A 20,099-nucleotide genomic window follows, 5' to 3' on the forward strand; every position below is an offset into this window, starting at 1 on the left:
TCTGGAAGGTTTTTTTGCTATTTAGCACTGCTCTAATTTAACAGGTAATTGTGTGGTCATGCAATGCTATACCCAAATTCAATTTATATAATTTTTTCACACAAAGAGAGTTGTCTTTTGGTGGTATTTGATCACCACTGAGTTTTTTTATATTTTATTATATAAATGAAAATAGACAAAAAATTATGGAAAAAAAATATATATTTTTTACTTTCTGCTATACAACATATCCAATAAAAAATAAATCAAATTATTTCATAAATTTAGGCCAAAATGTATTCTGCTACGTTTTTATAAAAACAAAACAAAAAAACGATACGTGTATATTAATTGGTTTGCATGCAAGTTATAGTGTCTACAAACTATGTTTTTTTTTTTTATACTACTAATCGGGGACTGCGATTGGCAAGTGCAGTGGGCAATCTGACACTGAGTGGGGACTGACTGACTGCCACTGACATTAGCATTGATAACTGCATTAGTGTCACTGATAATACTGACACTGGCTGGGAAGGGGTTAACATCTAGGGTAATCAAGGGAATAAATGTTTGCCTAACAATGTGTGTATTATGTGATGATTTTTACTAAAGCGGATTGTTCCCTCTATACAGAGCCCTGTGTTGTTTGTCAACTCTGGGCTGTGATTGGACACAGCCGATCAGCAGGTCCCAGCCATGAATCATTGGCTGGGACCTGTTGACAGACTCCCTCTGTATACAATCACAGCAGGTGTCAGACAGGTACATGAATCTTTTGGAGCTTAGCATTGAAGTTGGAGTGTCCATATTACTCACTCCTTACTAATGTGCTCCCTCTGGCCACTGCGTCCTTCACACTGATAGGTGCGTGGGCAAGGAATTTTGTAGGGTGGTGGGGGCCTTATGAGGAAATGAGACACTAGTTCCCCATTAGGTTCACCTTGCTGTTGGGCGGCACAGTGGTGTAGAGGTTAGCACTCTCACCTAGCAGTAAAGCAGGTCGCTGGTTCAAATCCCAACCATGACACTATCTGCCTGTAGTTTGCATGTTCTCCCTGTGCCTACGTGGGTTTCCTCCCACACTCCAAAGACATGCTGGTAGGTTAATTGTCCCTAGTGTATGAATGTAGGTTGAGGACCTTGGATTGTGGGCTCCTTGAGGGTAGGGACTAATGTGAGTGTGTGATGTATGTGTAAATTGATGGAGCTATATGGGTACCTTAAATACATCATAATACAATAGATGAGCATCTTAATAAGAAGCAGTGTATAGGGATAATTGTAGACATGCACACTTGAATAAAGACACCAGTTGGACTGGTGTCTTTATTCAACCTTACTAACTATGTAGCTTATGGCAGTGCTAGGATCCATAGGCTGTATTTAGTCTAATAGCATCTTTCTAATTCACCCACTGTTAATCAAAAGTAAAATGAAACTGATGCAGGAATTAGTCTCTCAAGTCTGTGGGCAGCACAGTGGTGTAATGGTTAGCACTCTCACCTAGCTGTAAGAAGGGTCACTGGTTCAAATCCCAACCACAACACCACCTGCCTGGAGTCTCTCCCACTGAACCACTGTGTTCTGACAGGGGGACACCCTGGTCAGTGCTCTCAGCCATTGTCTTAGAGCACTGACTGATCAGTGAACCAGTCGCTCACTGGCTTTCCAGCATGCAAGTCTGACAGAATGTCAGCAGGTTTGTATTGAACTGGCCGATGTCACCCAACATTCAGCCCATGTCTACTAGGCTTAAAGAGTAAGTTCACCTTTACAGAAAATCTGTAAGGTGAACTTACACTGGATCCCCACCCCATCGCACCTGGTCCCCCCCAACCTGGAGTCCAGCGATCACCCATTCTGACAGATTGTATAGCCACCTTACCAGTCTGGGGATTTGAAATCCCCACTGCCCTCCCCCCTCCTCACTCGCGACGACAGGACGGACCATGTGGGCTCTGATTGGTCGGCACTGCCCATGTGACGGCACCAACCAACTAGAATGATCCTATACGTAACTCCTTATGAGACAGGGATTTTTCTGTAAAGGTGAACTTACCCTTTAAGTGCCAAGTTCCCAGGCAGAAGTTACAAAGGGCCAAGGACATACTACCAACTAATCTAAAAACGAATATATTAATAATGCAGAAGCTGTGCAAATAATCTCAAATAATACAGAATAGATAATCATGAATAATGCTTAATTTTCATTACTTTGGATAAATCGTGATTCAAATCAAATAATGTATATGATATACCGTAAGTAGCTTAAAGTGCATGTAAAGGCAACATTTTCCTTAGTTTTGAAAAGAATAGGAAAGGGTTAGATCCTTTTGCTTTCATGCACTCTAAATGATATAACAACAACAAGGATGTTGCTGCTTTTCTTTATAGGAGCAGCTTTTGTTACTATTATCTTGTGTTAAATATACTGACAGTGGAGAATAGCATTGCTTATTAAATGATACAAACATGTTTAAGTATAGCCTAGCACAAGGGATCATTTCATTTAAATATGCATATACAAAAGTTTGAGATTAAAAGTAAAACTTGTTTACAAAAGTATGAGGAGTTAACATTTTAAAATACCAAGGCTTCAGGCTGTAGTAATAGTTTATTAAAAATAAATTGAATCTCATTTTATATCAGTTTGTAATATTATAATGTAGGATTATTTTGCAAGGTATAAGCCTGTATCTTTCAATATATGTAGTTTTTTAACATATTTTTACAATATTTAATAGTATGCATTTGTGAATTTCCTTATAGGTTATACCCATACATTTCTTGGAGAATCAAATTGTTTTCTTTAGATTAGATTAATGGATTGAAAATAAAATGAAAATTTAAAAAAATAAATTCAATTACACCAAAATGAAATGAACTAATATAACCATCTTGCTTTAGGAATTATTTTCAAAGATTATTAATGCTACATCTTTGGTTGAGTCTTTATGTGTTATGACCCCATATTGTGATTAATGCTTGTTAAAGTTTATTTGTGTCATTGTTATTCCTTTGGAAAATTTCTGCCAAGCTCAGCTCTTTTTCTGACTCGGGTTTATCTTTATGGCGAATATATCTGGCACGTTGTGCTTCTTCAAAAGACTCCATAAAGTCAGGCATTGTGTGGCGGGTGCGAAGTACTCCATCTGGAGCATAGATTTCCTCATCAAATAAAGGCTTGTCCTTAAAAAGAGAACTTCTTCTCCTCATAAATTGTGGACCTAAGACTGGTGGTTTTATTTGCACCTCTTCATTTGAAGACTTCACCATTGAGGGAAGTGTTTTATTGCCTGAATCTATGGGAAGCTCAGAAGATATGCCTCGCATGCTACCATTTTTGCTGGTAGTGCCTTCCTTTACAGAGGATATGCTCAGTCTCCTTGCAGAGGAAACCTTTGAATCTGTTGTACTGGTATCAGAAACTGTAGATGCAGCTTCGTTTTGCTGGGTAACTTCAGAACCTGCCTTAGCCTTTCTGGTGCTAACACCATCCATGAAGTCATTAATACGCATTTGAAGAGTCATTGATGAGCCGGATGCGACGACCTGGCCTTCTGGATGAGCTGCCGGCTGGTTTCTTGTACTTAAATAGAGAATATTGAATAAGATGTTTTAATATATTAAATATAGATTTTTATATCATAGACGCATATCTTCTGACAATATAGAACAATATTTGTATTTATAAACGTTAGAAGATACTAGCAAAAGTGAGCCATTTTCTAAGAAGTAGAACTATAGAAGGGATGCAATGCTATGCTTTAGTGTACACACGGGAAAGCAAAATATAATGACAGGATTTCCTCTGTTTGATAGCCTAATAAATATCTTTCAAACTAAAATATTTACATTTTAAAATATGTGTGAATGATATATATACTTTATATACTTGAATTCTGTCATGGGAAAATGGAGCCAAGAAATGTGCGCTCCCACTACGCTAGGTGTGAATGGGGCCTCAAAGTAAAATTGATGTGTTTACACAAGAACAATGAGGCTTCATTCACATCTGTGCATTTCCAAACGCATGGCAAATCACACAGAAAAATGCAATCTTTACCATACATTTCAAAAACACATTGAAAACGCACCAAAAAGCATGGTAAAAAAAAAAAAAAAAAAAATCGCACCACACTCTGCGCTAAAAAAAAGTTCTAGAGTGTCTTTGGGGCAATTGTTGAGCATGAGGCAGCCCATTTAAGTGAACAGGCTTCCCTATGCGTATCAAGTAGAAATTCTCCAATTGTAGTCCTGTAATTCTTAGGAATAACTCACTTAAATCTGTCCAAACCAGAGTCTAGCAGACATCCCGGGTATGATAAAGTTTGAAAATTAAATCATAAATTATAATATAATAAATAACTATAAATAATTATACCAAATAATAATATAACAATAATAAAAAATATTCAATAATGTAATCAAATCAAAAACCCTGAAATTTGCTTAGTTGCAGAATTGTCGCTGTCATTACTTTTCAGTATTTGATGACGGATCTCCCCACAAATCGCTATCACTCAATTCTGCGAGTGATTCCAATTTATTATCGCTGTTTTCTAGCTGGTCTAAAACCATTTTTGATGTAAAGGGACAGTTTTGGTTGCTATGGACAATCTCCATTTTCCAGGTATAAAGAACAGTTTTTATATTATAAAACTGCATGCAGGACACTGGGCAGACCACTAGGGACAAAGGGGATGTGAAATAATTACATACAGCAATGTAATCTGTAAGATTACATTATACTGTATGTAATGTGTGTGTTTTACTTTTTAAATTTGGCGCCTTTCTCCGTCCCTGTGCGTCGCAACACTCGCAGGGAACGGAGCCCGGCGATGTGATAGATCGAGCGGAGGACAGCTCGCTCGTACAGCGGGGGGGACATCGCTGGATCCACGGAACAAGATAAGCACACTCATCCTGGATCCAGCAATGCGGTCCCAAGTCTGGCTCGGGGTTATCGCTAATGGTAAAAAAAATTCCCCCGAGCCAGACTTGAGAATACCGTCAGGGAGGTTAATGTGAAAGATGATGTTACGCCGCGAGAATCGTGATCTATCTTCTAAGCAAAAAAATTGTGATTCTCATTTTAGCCAGAATCATGCAGCTCTAGTAACTGGTCAGTGTTGACCAAATGGTATTGCCACACTCAGGAAGATCTGTAGAATCCAGTATTAATTGGGGTGGAGGGGGGTGCAGAAGGCAAAGCCTGTTTTACTCACAAGAAGTAATTTGAAGAAAAAAACCTCATACCCCCTTCATCTTGTAGGGATGCGGTAAGTTCTGCTTGGAAGCTAAAAACATACCTTCTACTGTACTTAACTATGCATTTTTTAAATGTAAGCTTCAGGGGATGTTTTTTCTTCTTACAGCAGAATTCAATTTTATTAGTTTTAAATGAACACATATTGTGTCAGTGTATACAGTAAATTTTTTTTTTTTTAATACACTTAGAGCCGATTCACACAGAGGCGACTTGTCAGGCGACACAGTTCTAATAGGAGCGACTCAAGTCACTCAAAAAGGTTCCTGTACTACGACTTCAGGCGACTTGCATTGATTTCTATACAGAAGTCATTTTGCAAGCCGCCGCTGAAGTCGTGTGCAGTTCGCCTGAGGCAGTCGCGCTGCAAGTTGTGCTGCCTCTGTGTGAACCGGCTCTCAAGCAAACTTTGTAGATCTTATACCTTTAATCTTCAATAGACAGGCACACTTCTGCTGATAAAATATTCTCCTTACCTTTCATTTTGAAATGAACTTTTATGGTTTTCTTTAGCAGTTGTAGGGCTTGTGGTTTTCCTAAGAGTAGCTGAAAATACATATAGAGCCGTTCAGTATTGGTACATAACTACAGGATTAATGATAACCGCCCTTTAAAATTTTAACAATAATGAGACTGTTCTGTAAAAAAAAAAAAAGGTTTGCTTTTATACAGCAGCAAATTGGATTCTAGTTATAATTATGCGGTTCAGTTATACCAACTAGCTCTTGTCAGCAGCACATCCAATTATTCTTCCCTTCTGAATAAATATGTAAAGCCCAACATTTTCCCAATGGCCTTTCTATGGAAGTATTAAAGGTTCTTTCCAATTAAACAAAAAATAGCACTTTCATTGCATGGTATAGAAGATTGTATTCACTATTTTTAATGAGCATTATATTCTATTTGCAAATTTAATGCATACTATTCTATTGCTTTCATTTTCATTCCTATAATTTTACATACTGTATGTCATGAAAGCTTATGTCAACATATTGTTTATATAACTTAAGTTCAAGTGACAAAAAATGCAACTAATTCTTTAGACAGAGAAACAAGTGTCCCTGTCTGGCTGTGCTTTTTTTTAACAGTAATCTTTATTAAAAGTTTTCCAAAAATAACATTTATATAGCATAGATATACAGTATTTCCTTAAGAGTGAAACATACAGAGTTCTCAAAGGGTGTGATACAGTATTCGTTTTGAAAAGTTAGTCATTGCCAATGACTGATTTACAACAATATTATTCAATATTATAGGGTATATAATATATATAGGGGAGGGTATATAGAGACAGTAGCTACTGTATGTATACAAAGGCATCTTGCTGTATAGAAAAGTTTGTAAAGGGGAGAGAGAAGGGTCAGGGTGGGTGGGAGGGACGTAGGTTCAGGTGGAGCATAACCATGCAAACCAAATTTTGTCATACTTGGCAGACCAGCCTCTGTTCAGTTGGTACATTGGGAACACATTTTAAATGGCCAAACACCAGTTACTATAAGATGGGGGAAGGAAGTTTAGATTTGAGGAGCATTCCCCATTGGCATAGTAGGATGCATATAAGTGGAATCTTTCAACATGCTTGTAGGTGGCCAGACTTGAATCCATGGCAAAAATAAAATGGGTATAATGTCAGAGTTTGGCAACAGCCTGGCTCTGTTTATCTTATCTCTTGTGCTTGGTCATGAGTTATAGTGACATAATTAATAAGTTAAGCTGGCCATGAACACTTAAAGAGGAAGTAAACACTGATGGGTTTACTTCCTCTTTGATTCCCTGCAAAGGTAAAGCATAATGGACTACTATGCATCGCATAGTAGTTCATTATGTGTCACTTACCTGACACAGGAGCCAGCGATGTCACCGCTGTCCCCTTGTGTACGGAGCCTCCATCTTCTCGGTGAGTCTCGCTGCTCCGGCGCTGTCATTCGATGAAACCGCGATGATGTCGCTCCTGTGCTTGCGCACGGGAGCCGCCACTCGCGGCATATCGCCATTGACAGCAGTGCCTGTGTTTTGGCAAATATCTCCTAAACCGTGTAGGTTTAGGAGATATTTCTTGGATCTACAGGTAAGCCTTAATCTAGGCTTACCTGTAGGTCAAAGTGGTTTGTAAGGGTTTACAACCACTTTAAGCCTCGTACACACGATCAGATTTCGGTATGACTGTTCATCCGTTTTTTGTTGCATGTTAGTCTCGTCAAAAGTGAAGAGGTTACTCACCATACAAAATTTTTCGTATGACAGAATTCAACTTCGTAAGTGATGTAATGTGTTGAATTGTTTTGTATGTATTCTTTTGTTTCTGAGCATGCATAGACTTGCTCTTATGATTTTTTTCAGATGGAAACCGTGCTAATTATACGAAAATCGGATGTTGTGTTCACATACGATTAAAATTTTATAGTCTGCACATCCAGCTTTTGTTGTACGAAAAATCACAATCAGCTGTTGAAAGCACCATACTAACAATCAGAAAATCGTCAGATCGTTTATCGGATGAAGTTTTACTTCCTGTTTTCGCATCGTTTGTATGGAGCTTTAGAGTTTCATTTGAAATATTTTGTTTTGTTATTGTTATTGGAATCACATTGACATTTGCTTTTGACTGTAGTGACAAGATAATTTGAAAAACAGGATGAAACATTTTTCTTGAATGAAATTCTAACTGTAAATCTGGTTTTAGTTTGGGAAAAATTATACATTTTTCAATAAAACCTGCTTAGTACCCCTGAGAGGTACTACAAAGAATGGGACTGGATACAATTTTAAGAGCTTTCCAACTAAATTAGTTGATTCAATGATGGCAAGAAATAATGTACTGCCAAACTATTATTAAGCATTTCCATGCAATCATTTGATTGAAAATCAAACTGTGTGGTCTTAGGCCGTCCATACACATTAAGATTTCCTCCTAAAGCCCTGCAGTCTTAAGGATTTCCCTCTATAACCTCATCTATGCTAAACAGTATGAATGAAGGAATCTTCCCTGATGGCTGTTGTATTCTCCGCTTGGTTAAAGGGAAAAAAATGCACAATATATGGCCTGCCTAAGCCTTCTTTAATGAGAAATTCTGGCTTCTGCTGTATATCGCTCTGCAATGGGTTGTTAGGCTTTGCAGAGTGTTTTTACAACTCTTCTAACACTGTCTATCATAAGTATCTTGTCTAGCCTGAGGGGACTTGTCATTTCAGAATAGGTTTCACGTGGCTTTTATTTTGGAATGTGTGACATCACTGATCTCCAATGTTGAGTGCCTTTTTCTCAAGGTAACAGCACTACTGTTGACCTCCTTTTGAGAAATGGGCTATCATTAGGGGTGTAGTATACATTGTCTGAGTTTGTGCCTATGTCATTTCATGACTTGACTGCTAAAGAATCCTCCTGTTAAGTCATCCCCTAACTAGACTCTAAGCTCTACAATCTATCATGAATTACATAGTTACATAGTTGCATAGTTAGTCTGGTTGAAAAAATACACAAGTCCCTCTAGTTCTGCTACGTGATTTCTTCTTCTTACTATTCTTGTTATGTATCTCTCTGGCAAACCTTCTGTGTGGTTCCTCTCAACCTAGCAAACTTCAAGTTAGAATGATTTGGTTTCAAGTGCACCCCTTCACGTACTCCACCATTTTCACTTCATGAAAAATGTCTCCCTCTTTCCCATTCATGGCTCCAAGATGTATTCCAGACAGACCTGATTCACATTCTTATTCCTATTAGATTTTTTACTATCCTTTATATACTTTAGGAGAACCCAACTCTTCTTTAATAAGTAAACAGCTGCCACCACCTGCAGCCATTGCCAACTCCTTTACATATGATATCAAGTATTTTCCTGTAAACTCTTTCAGGTAGGGACCCACTTTTCCCTTGTCATCTTAATAAAAACACTGCTTTGTCAGGTGATCATGCTGGGTTCACACCTTTGCGTATTTGGTGCGTGTTTACCTGAATTTAATTCGCATGACAGGAGATTGTGACCGGCTCTCTATGGACCTGGTTCACATATCTCCTTTGTAGCTGCAGAGCGGCTTGAACAGGGGTCATGTGTGTCTTTGGCTCCATTTCAGGGCTGAATTTAGGCAAAAATTTGTCTCTGATTCGTCCCTGAAATGGTAAACAGGGACACACCGCTTGCTGGGAGCCACATCCGTCGGAGGTCCTAATCCAGCCTAAATGACTGTGATCAGCAGCTGAGAATTGATGTGTTAGCTTTCGCCAAAATACAACTGAACACTTTAGCACAGGTTCCAACAGATATGTGCACATGTACATGTAGTTAAAAAATACCCAAAATATGCCTGTATTCTGGGGCATGTCTACCCAACAGAGCAGAAGGTAGCTTTATATTTGCTGCTCATATCATCATTTTGGTTATTTTTGGTTGATCCTACAAGACTACATTGTAGTTAATCCTGGCCCATACCCAATTTACCTTCTAGGTGCTGTAACACAAAGCTCCAGAAAGCAGCTTTGCTATCATGGTTGTAGCCAGTTCCAGAAACAGCGTGGAGGATGCTGCAAAAAGTACTCACCACAAATGTTTTGGCCTTTGTTGCTTTTTTGTACAGCACATACGTACTTTACATTTCCAAACGCAATGATCTGTAGATCTTACCTTGCTTGATTCTGATGAGATCCTTTTGCAGTCGTTTTTGTTCTTTAGTCATGCTATTTATGTGATAATTTTGAGCTTCCTTAATTTCCTGGATCCCATTGCTAAGTCTGGCCTCTGCCCTTTTAGCGCCACGTCTTTCTGCTTCCCATTGCTTATCTGCAGTGTTCCCAAGTAACCTGGAACGATTCATATCTGCAAGTACCTGAGAGAAATATACACAAGAGGGCATTGATGGGTGGACTTTTTGTACCAATATAAGAGCAATTACATCATATAAAAATAAGTGAGACCGCCAAATTCTCAGAACTGAGAAAAACAACTTTTCTTATCTTCTCCTCCCAAAATCTTCTTTTAACACAGGATATCAAACCCTTTGCTTTATGACAGATAGACCTTCTTTTGTACATGGCAACCAGTAACTTTTCCATTTCATTTTCCAGTCTTAAAGTTGAACTAAACTCTTTCAATCAACATTGCCTATTTGTAATCCTTATGCTGCTAGCATTAGTTAGCCTTGGGAAATATATTATATTTACTTGTTTTAACCTTTTTTGTTTTTACAGTTATTCAGTTGCTTCCTGGTTTCTGGCCTAGGCCAAAATCATGTCATACATCCCAGGGACTTTATTTGCTAAGCACTTACTTCTGTCTGCAGGCCTGAGCTAAGGGTAGATGGATTCCAGGAAGTAAATGCTGCATGAATCATCTGCCTTTACTCGGGGTGGCTGCAGCTAGAAATGCTAGGGGGTGATTTCTCAACAAAATAAAGAGTGGAGACATGACTAGATGGGTGAGTTTGCGTTGAATAATAAAAATGATGTGAATAGCGTTTTCAGTTTGTGTTGCAATGCGACTTTGAGAAAGGGTCCTTTGCGATTTACAGTGCAATTTAGCTTCATAGACTATGCAAGCCACATCCAAAATCCAACCAAAGTCGTACTACATAATCACACTGCAAATTGAGCCAAAATCACATCTCAGTAGTATGAACCAAGCCTTATGCTGCGTAAACACGATCGGAATTCTTGTCAGAAAAAGCTCTGATGGTTTTCCTGTTGGAATTCCGACGGAATTTCACTCAAACTGTCTTGCCTACACACGGTCACACCAAATTCCGATGGTCAATAACACCGCAACATACAACATGTTCAACGGCACTATAAAAGGGAAGTTTAATGCTTCCGAGCATGCGTCGGAATTTTGAGTGTCGGAATTGCATACACATGATCGAAAAATCCGATAGAAAGGTTTTCCGTCGGAAAAATTAAGAACAGGCTCTCAATCTAAAGACCGTCGGAAATGCCGACAGAAAAAGACTGTTGGGCATGCACACCGTCGGAAAATCAGAATGAAAAGCTCCCATCGGACTGCTTACATCGGAAATTCTGGCCATGTGTACGTGGCATTAGAGTGTGTGAATTCTGTATGAGGGAGTAAAGCAGACACTTTTGGATAGCAGCATTGTCAGTATGGGGAGAGGGTAGTGTTGTTTCAGCAACAGTTACTTTTCCTCTTGGGACATAAATAAAAGCCGATCATTGTCAGTATTAAACAGTTTGTCTCAACCCTCTAACTGCTACTGTGCCTGGACAGCTTGATCTGTTAAAATAAGTTGAAAAATAACAGACTTACTGGCTGGATCACCAGGTCAAAATAATGGAAAAAAAGCTTAAAAAAAGGAATACTAATGCAGTCACTAAATCTAAGAATTAGCTGTGATTTAATACAATTAAAACTATGGGTTTAATACCGCATTACAATAACAAAATAGTGTAAAGTGGCATTTTCGTCCTGGTAGATGACTTCATGCTGGCCTCTATTGCAGGTATAGCAATGTAAGACATTGAAAATAAGTGTCTATACTGTTTAAAATCCAGAAATACACTGTCTCACTCTGCTCTGTGCATGCCCAATTGCTCTCTCTTTTTTGTCACCGTCCCATCTGCTCACAGACTAAGGATTTACTGCTGCTCAGGGGCTCTGGGTTTCAGCAAAAAAGGCAGCCTCCAGCAAAAAAAACAGGAACAATGCTGGAGGCAAGTCACAGCACACACTAATTTTGGTATCCCATAATTATTTTTGTGGAATTTATGTTCCAATATAATTTTTTTAATGCAAATTTCTAATTTGTTTAATATGACACAAAAAAATGAATTTAAAAAAAAAATATATATAAAAATGAAACAATAAACATTAATGGTCAATAAAATAAACGAAAAAAGTCAGCAAGAGAAAAATAGATCAAAGGAAAGAGAAGAAGAGTCAATTAAGGCCTTAGGGTAAACTAAGGGTTAAAAAAATTAAAATAGAGAAAAATGTTATTTAAAAAAACTAATTGTATTTCCTTTTTAAAGTTTTATTAAACCCAGGACCTAGTATTCACTATATCTGGTCTCCCACAGAACATGGAAATAGTAAATAAAAACTGCTAAATACCTTAACTCATCAGAAGGTAGAGCAGTCTTGTGACCTCTATCAAGTGTCTGACTGAGCACTTGTTTAATTTTGTAGGAGGAGTTTTCATTCTGCTCTGACTGTCCTATGAGGCTGCAGGACCCCTGACTTTCTGTCTGGACAGTGCTGATTGGCCCTGTGCTGATCACCCTCCCAAGAAAGAAAATTCTCTAGTAATACACACCAAACTGAGCATGTGCAGCTTGCCCCCAAGGTTCTGTTCTATCAGCAGATGGATTTGGGACTGTGGAAGAAGATGCAGATCAGAGAAGACAGGATCAAACAGCCTTTTTATACAATGCAGAGGATTAACCCTATAGGTTCTGCTTTACTGCATTTACACACTGATGTGAGTTTAGTAACACTTTATGGTTGCTTCATCTTTCGATTGAAGCTGATCCCTCTTGTCTGCAGAATAATGAAATTGAATGTTACTTTGTATCTCTCTATTTTGCATCTGAACGGCATTCGTAAAATATATATATATATATTTTTTTGTTTATTTCAGCAGCTGCAAGTGCTGCTGTAGTCACACAGCAACTCATGGCTTTACAGATTAAAATGTAAACTCTGCGCACTGACACTCCTAATTATATCACTGCCTGCACATTGATTACACCTTTACTTTATTGTTTAGTAGGAATAAGTGTGTAATTTGGGATTGCAAAGAATCACAGCAAGCATAATATTGGTATAATTTAGTAGCACCACACCTGATTAAACTTCATGGCTTTGACTTAAAGTGGTTGTAAACCCTTACAAACCACTTTGACCTACAGGTAAGCCTAGATTAAGGCTTACCTGTAGGTCCAAGAAATATCTCTTAAACCTACACGATTTTGGAGATATTTGCCAAAAGACAGGCACCGTTGTCTACGGCGCATGCGCCATAGACAGCGGCGTGCAGGCGCACTGAGCGCGCCACAGTTAACAGCGATATGCCGCGAGTGGCGGCTCCCGTGCGCGGGAGTGGCGTCATTGCGGCTCTGTCGAATGACAGCGGTGGAGCAGTGAGACCCACCAAGAAGATGGAGGCTCTGTACACAAGGGGATATTTGGCTGGCTCCTGTGTCAGGTAAGTGACACATAATGGACTACTATGCGATGCATAGTAGTCCATTATGCTTTACCTTTGCAGGGAATCAAAGCGGAAGTAAACTCATCAGGGTTTACTTCCTCTTTAAGGAGCGGAGAGTTGCCAGGAAGTGGGAGGTGTGAGCAGCAGCAGGGCAGGACAAGGCAGACACAACCTGTGTACTTTCAATACATTTTTTTGGACATGTGTACTATGTCCAGTATCCTCAACTAATTAAAAAAAATCCCACAATGTAAATCCATCATCAATCCCATTGCTCAGAAATGTAGGTCCTCGTCAATCACCATGAACTAAAAGAAAAAAAACAATCAATACAACTGATTTGTTGCTCACGAACCTGAAAATGACAGCTCCTGGACCCTGCAGTAAAATTCAAACAAAATGGACCGTCTTCCAGCTGACATCTTTAATCAAATATGAATATGACCAGTTTTGGTCAAAAATGTCATGGTGAATTTAGAGTGACAAAATGCCTTTTTTTTTATTTTTGCATGGGGTCCCCCTTGGCATCCATAACTAATTCTCATTAAGTAAAAGGGTTTGGTATGTACTGGTATTTTTTAAAGGGAACCTCACAGTGTTTTTGTTTTTAGTGTGAGGTCCCCCATTAACATATATACTAAATCCTCATGTAGGATAAGGGTCTGGTATAGATGAAGGTAATTCCCAGCTGCTTTGTTAACAAGCAGAACAAAGAGGCTGGGAGCTGTCATTTACCGGCAATTAAAACTGCATTTTAACTGCATTGTAATTTCTTGGTTAACATCAGTTTTACTCCAGTAGATTGTATACGTCATGCAGATGAACCATTTCATAGGCAGGTCCAGGGCAACCTCCAGGCATGTTATTTAAAAAATTTTTTTTGCTTTGTTAATGTTTTATTTTAAGTATGCTTTCTCTTTGGTACATGCTCTTCAAGGCAATGCCCAGCCCCCCATTCCATTTGCTTGACAATCCCTTGCCTAGGAAGAGCGATGTTAGCTCACCAAGCAAGGAAATGTAGTGACATTCAGGCCGCGTACACACGCGGGGACTGTTCGCCCAACTTTGTCCGTCAAACAGTTTCGGCAAACAGTCCGCTCAAAATTAGCATGGACGGACATGGCCACACACGACGGACGAACAGTTTGCTGAAACCGTGCGCGATGACGTGAACGGCACGTACGACGGGACGAAAAATACGACGTCCTATACACTGCATTATAACTTTCGGCGTGAAAATCCTTTCTGAGCATGCGCGCAACTTTGTTTGACGAACAAGCCTACACACGCGGGGACTGTCCGCTGAAACAAGGTTTCAGCGGACAGTTTTTCGGAATTTCCGAAAAACCTTGTTCAGCGGACTGTTCGCTGAAACTGTCCGCTGAAAGCCCACACACGAGCGGACTGTCCGCTGAAACTTGGTTTCAGCGGACAGTTTCAGCGAACAGTCCCCACGTGTGTACGCGGCCTCAGAGGTAACAGATGTATTATCACAAGAGGAAGCCACATACTAGTTAAAAGAATAATCACCGATGAACTGTATCAGCTGACTTGATGTGGTTCACAATCTCAAAGAGGATCAAAAAGATCAGCATGCCAGTGGCATAAAAAAGGACCCATGTAGTCAAATGCTGAAGTGTACAAGTTGTGTAAAAGCAAAATTGCCAAGAAAACTTTTCCCAAATGTAGCAACAGGAGAGCCCAACAGCCCCTGGACCAAATTCACTCAGTCCTATGAAAGCACAGACTCCAGGAAAGAAAATGTATTTTTATCATCTCATTCATTGATGACTACTCAAGGTATATTGTATACAACACAAGCTATTCTGAGGAAGCATGGAATTATGTTTCAGGCTTCGGTATGATATAATCATACAATTCAGTGATTTACCCTTTGAAAATGAAGAAGCTGGACTCACTCAGGCAAACTAATCAACCAAGGAAATATAGTGACATTCAGAGGTAACAGATGTATTAGATGTATTATCACAAAGGAAGCCACATACTAGCTGGTTTTAACAAACAAGGAGGCGGCTAGTGATAGGCACATCTGCTTGGGATCAGTTTGCTTAGGGGTTTGGCAACTCCCATTAAAAGTATATTGAAGGGTGGTAAATCTTGGCAAATTTAGGCTATCTTTAGGACAAAATACTGTCAAAAAAGTATACGTGAAAAAATCTGTGCTGTGTTATAAAGAAATATAGATGAGGCTGCTAGCACTAAAAGGTAGTATATCCAACCTTAAACAATAAATAGAAAACAATAGTGTAGCGCCAATATACAAAACATATAAACTTGTTGTGCAATAATAAAAAGTCCAAAAGGGACAAAGAATAAGTTCCACCATGTTTATAAGTGATGAAGAATACACTTGGCACAGCAACACCAATATACGTGAAGATACTTCTTAAAGTGCTCAGATGTTCAGCCAGTGCCACCAACATCAAGTGAATTCAAAACTCACCAGAGAAAATGGCTACCAATACAGCAGCTTATATGCCTGTGTAAGGATGGAAATCCCTCACTTTTTTCGACTTTTTGCTTTTTTTATTATTGCACAAAAGGTTTATATGTTTTGTTATTATTGCACAATAAGTTTATATGTTTTGTGACACCCTAGAGCAGTGATGGCGAACCTTGGCACCCCAGATGTTTTGGAACTTCATTTCCCATGATGCTCCTGCACTCTGCAGTGTAGTAGAGCATCATGGGAAATGTAGTTCCAAAACATCTGGGGTGCCAAGGTTCGCCATTACTGCCCTAGAGTATAGAGCAGTGTAAAGCATGCCAGCAGCAGCACATCCTAATGAGGGAGAATTGACTGGGATGTACTATAGAAAATGAGTATAGGCAAAGAGTTTCCTGAAAGCATTAAACATAAATGGCCATTAACAGAGCACCTAGGCTATATTTACATAGGCATGCCCACTTATTTAGGGGAAGCTTTTCAGAAAACAAACAAACAAAAGAAAAACAGTTTAACCTAAAAGCCTTATAAACATAAAATAAAAAAAACAATATACCTCCAAAATAAATGAAAATCACCACCTACTTCTGAAACAAAAGCAATTTTTTTAGATGGAGGCCTTGCAGCAAAGGGTAAAAAATTGCTATGGATGGCTAAGGGTCCACCATAAAATAAAATGAAAGACAAAAAACATAATAAGAAAAAAAAAGTCAGCAAATGGGGTTGGTTGCCCAAAGAGCTGGTCAGCATTAAAGTATTGTTTTCTAACTGACCCCAGTTTATCGCTGTTACGTTAGCCAGATTTTCCTAAAACGGCTTCCAATTCACTTACACTATGGGGTTTATTTACTAAAGGCAAATCAACTCTGCACTACAAGTGCACTGCAAGTGCACTTGGAAGTGCAGTCGCTGTAAATCAAAGGGGTAGATCTGAAATCATGGTAAGCTCTGCTGATTTTATCATTCAATCATGTACAAACAAAAATTATGTTTTTTTAATTTTCCTTGCATGCCCCCCTCAGATCTACAGCGACTGCACTTCCAAATGCACTTCCAAGTGCACTTGCATTACAAAGTGGATTTGCCTTTAGTAAATAAACCCCTATGTCTAATCTGTGCCCCTCTTTTAATAACGAGGAGCTGGGTTAATCAAATAGATCTTGTAAGCCTGCTGACCAAAGTTTAGAGGCCCTGCAGTGCGTTTTGGTTTGCAAAAATTCTCCTGAGTGCATCTACACATAAATATGCCTGGACTGTGACTTTTGAACCCATAAGCAAATCCAAACTTCATCCCCACCTAGGTTTAGAGGGTACACCCATCTTGGTATAACGATGATAGTGAAGAATGACAGCACACCAATGATGAATAAAACCTGATTCTCTTTATGGGTTAAATAAAAACATCTCATTGTGGGGCTGTGTTGTTTTTTGGTTTTTTTTGCAAAATGTTTTTAATTACCTAATAAAGATGTTGAAATTGTATGTATCATCAGTGTGCTATTGTTTATCCCTCTCATTGCTATATCAAGGTTAGAAGCAGAAACTGCATTAGGGGCATAGAAGTGGTGCACCCACCTAGAGGGGCATTTATTTATCAGTTTGATAAGTCAGGCCATGCAAACCTATAGGATTCTGCTACAGCCATCAGGCTCAAATATCTTACTTTCAGGGCTATGGCCACCAAAAGACATCCTGCATGATGCTTCTGCGTGCTGTGACCCACCCACCCTAGCCCAAGAAGTTGTGTGAGTTTTGAGTATTTCACCTCCAATGTCCCCCTGTCCTATCTAGACACCCACTCAGCAGAGGCTCAAGATCCCTTGTTGCCTATGTAATGGGTTTAGCATCAGGATATAAAGCTGACCCCCCCCCCCCCCACACACACACACACACACACACACACATACACACTTCCTAAAACACTTACTTATAATTCATTTTTTCCCCAAATGGGAATGCTTCCTAAATCAAATCCTGGGTTAAACACACACAAGAACGAATAGACTCTGTCCAGCATTTGTAACCTAACAATGAGAACACACCCCAGCACTCACATTATCTGTCACTAATCACATAAAGCGAGTTAAACAACTTACTGTATGTCTTCCCTTTAAATATCCTAGTGCACACTAGCTCTGCTAAGTAGCCACACATTTGTTCCTAATTGGTGGATTCTTGTGTTGTACACATATAAATCATACGCAGGAGTGTGTTGTGTGCTATCTCTGTTCTAAGCACATTCAATAGGCAAGAACAGAGAAAGACAAAAATTGTAGCAGAAGAGGGAGAAATTATTTTTTTTTAGCCTCAGAGGCTACAAAGGATAGATGATAAGACTGTAAAAACTGACCTGGAAATCATTGGATTGAGGAGCAAAATTATAGAGTTCTATTGTATATGACAATTTTATTATTTAATTTCCCAAGAAAATATTGCTATTAAATTATATACAGATTGTTTTAGGTGTTTAAAAATATTTCTAATTTATTTAATTACTTAGCAATATTTATGAAAAACATTTAAGGAAATTAGTGATTGCATAGACTTTACAAATGACACAAGAACCTTAAGAAAATATGGCATTACCAAATCAAAGGAAAGATTATACAAACATTGAAAAATAAAGAAAAGGAAAAACCAGGCTGTGCAAACTGCAAAGGGCAGTACTGGTCCAAATACAGTAAACCATAGCAGCCAGATTTATTTTTACTCAACTTAAACTGGTATATTTAATTTTTGATCGATTTTTAAATTGAATGACTGTGAATGTCTTGAGTAAATATATCCTAAATGACAAATTACATACAATTAAAATATAAAATATAAAATTGTTCTTACCAAATACCAGGTGCTTGAGGAAAAAAAAAAAAAAAGTCCTTCTTTAAAGGAAATGAAACAAAAATACAAGCGAATTGTAGTGTTTCATGTATAATTTGTTAAAGCATGGTGAGCTGCATTTTCAGGGGTTCACTCAGTCTGAACTAATCAGCATTTCTATAGATACCATGGTATAATTCCTAAAGTTGAAGTATATGCAGGAGGTGAAAAGCAGTGGCTTTAAGTTGTGATTAAAGCATTACCAACTTACTGCGTGACGATGCTAATAACAACCAAGACAATAAGGCTTCTTTATGTCCCTTGTATTTATGCGAGAGGTTGCTTCTCCTAGGTATGGTATCACTGATTGGAGGTTGGATTCCATAGTTACCCCACTGGAAACAAAGATGTGCAAATAACTTTGTAGACAGTGTGGATTTCACAATGCATTGTTATCAGTACAGGTAGAACAAGGTTATAAAGTAGAAGCCAGTACAGACTAACAACATTATTTCTGCCTCATCTGTCCCAATCACCAACTAAGCATAACTAGTTCATGGCAAATGTTAAGGTAATAATACAAAGGCTTGGCAGATTTGATTCCAAGAAAAATATTATTAGCACTCGCATTCAATTTGTGCTGTTAAATTTGGTAGTTTAAAAAGGAATCAAACTATATTCTACAGTAGACCAAGTAGTGTTCAGAACTGGAGCTTGAAGCTCTTGCACATGGGTGGTGTGGTAACCAATTTTATCTAGTCTTTGAACTAGAACATCAAAACAATTATACTATGGAGTGACACGACTTGCTTCTACATTTATACAGCTAGAATGCCAAGATGGCTGTCAGTATATGAAGGTTTTGATTCACCAAGGTCATTGTATAGCTTTAGTAGTGACATTCAACTGGACATGTTCTGTAATGTTGAAGACATTTCTTAGCTTATCCAAGCCATTTTTTCAATTCATGAACTAAGGAATTGGTTTGGATACGCTTCAAAACATCTTTAGCAAAACAGAAAAAGTCCAGTTGAAGTGCCTAACTACTACTAGCTATGGCAGTCAATGTGTAGCTAGATTTGGGGATTAGGGTTGGGAGAACGTTTTGGGCAGAGCAAAAGTTCGGCCCGAACATTACCCGTTCAAGGAAAATCTGAATTTGTAGGGTGTTTGGCGGGTGTTCAATCCGCCGAATGCCCTGCAATGCACTACGCACTGCATAGTGCATGCTAAGCCCTGATTGGGCAAAGCTTTGGCCAGTCAGGGCGCAGTGAATAGCTGGTTGTTAAGCGGCTTCTTTAACAACCGATGAGTCATCAGCTGTCAATGAGCTCAATAAAAAATAAAACATTGCTGGCAATAAAAAGGGCAAAAAAAATGATGTGGCCTTCCCCCAGTCCCTACGAGGCCCTTTGG

At 38.7% G+C, this 20,099-nt stretch overlaps 1 protein-coding gene across 2 annotated transcripts; it reads right to left on the reverse strand.

Annotated features, from left to right (window-relative positions):
- Nucleotides 1-183: 183 nt before the first annotated feature.
- Nucleotides 184-19,087, reverse strand: CCDC190 (coiled-coil domain containing 190). 2 transcript variants are annotated; one of them, XM_077452626.1, is made up of 4 exons: nucleotides 18,955-19,087; nucleotides 9,868-10,069; nucleotides 5,725-5,794; nucleotides 184-3,568 (listed from the first exon to the last, which is right to left on the reverse strand). In XM_077452626.1, exons 2-4 carry the CDS (start codon nucleotides 10,055-10,057, stop codon nucleotides 2,968-2,970), a joined length of 861 nt encoding a protein of 286 aa, XP_077308752.1. In that variant the 5' UTR covers nucleotides 10,058-10,069; nucleotides 18,955-19,087; the 3' UTR covers nucleotides 184-2,967. The 2 variants fall into 2 exon arrangements, with proteins under 2 accessions (XP_077308752.1, XP_077308750.1); XM_077452624.1 differs by having other exon boundaries at nucleotides 18,705-19,027.
- Nucleotides 19,088-20,099: the final 1,012 nt, after the last annotated feature.

Source organism: Lithobates pipiens, unplaced genomic scaffold (assembly GCF_037356315.1).
Source record: "Lithobates pipiens isolate NorthernLeopardFrog02 unplaced genomic scaffold, aLitPip1_a1.2 Scaffold_23, whole genome shotgun sequence".
Taxonomy (NCBI): domain Eukaryota; kingdom Metazoa; phylum Chordata; class Amphibia; order Anura; family Ranidae; genus Lithobates; species Lithobates pipiens.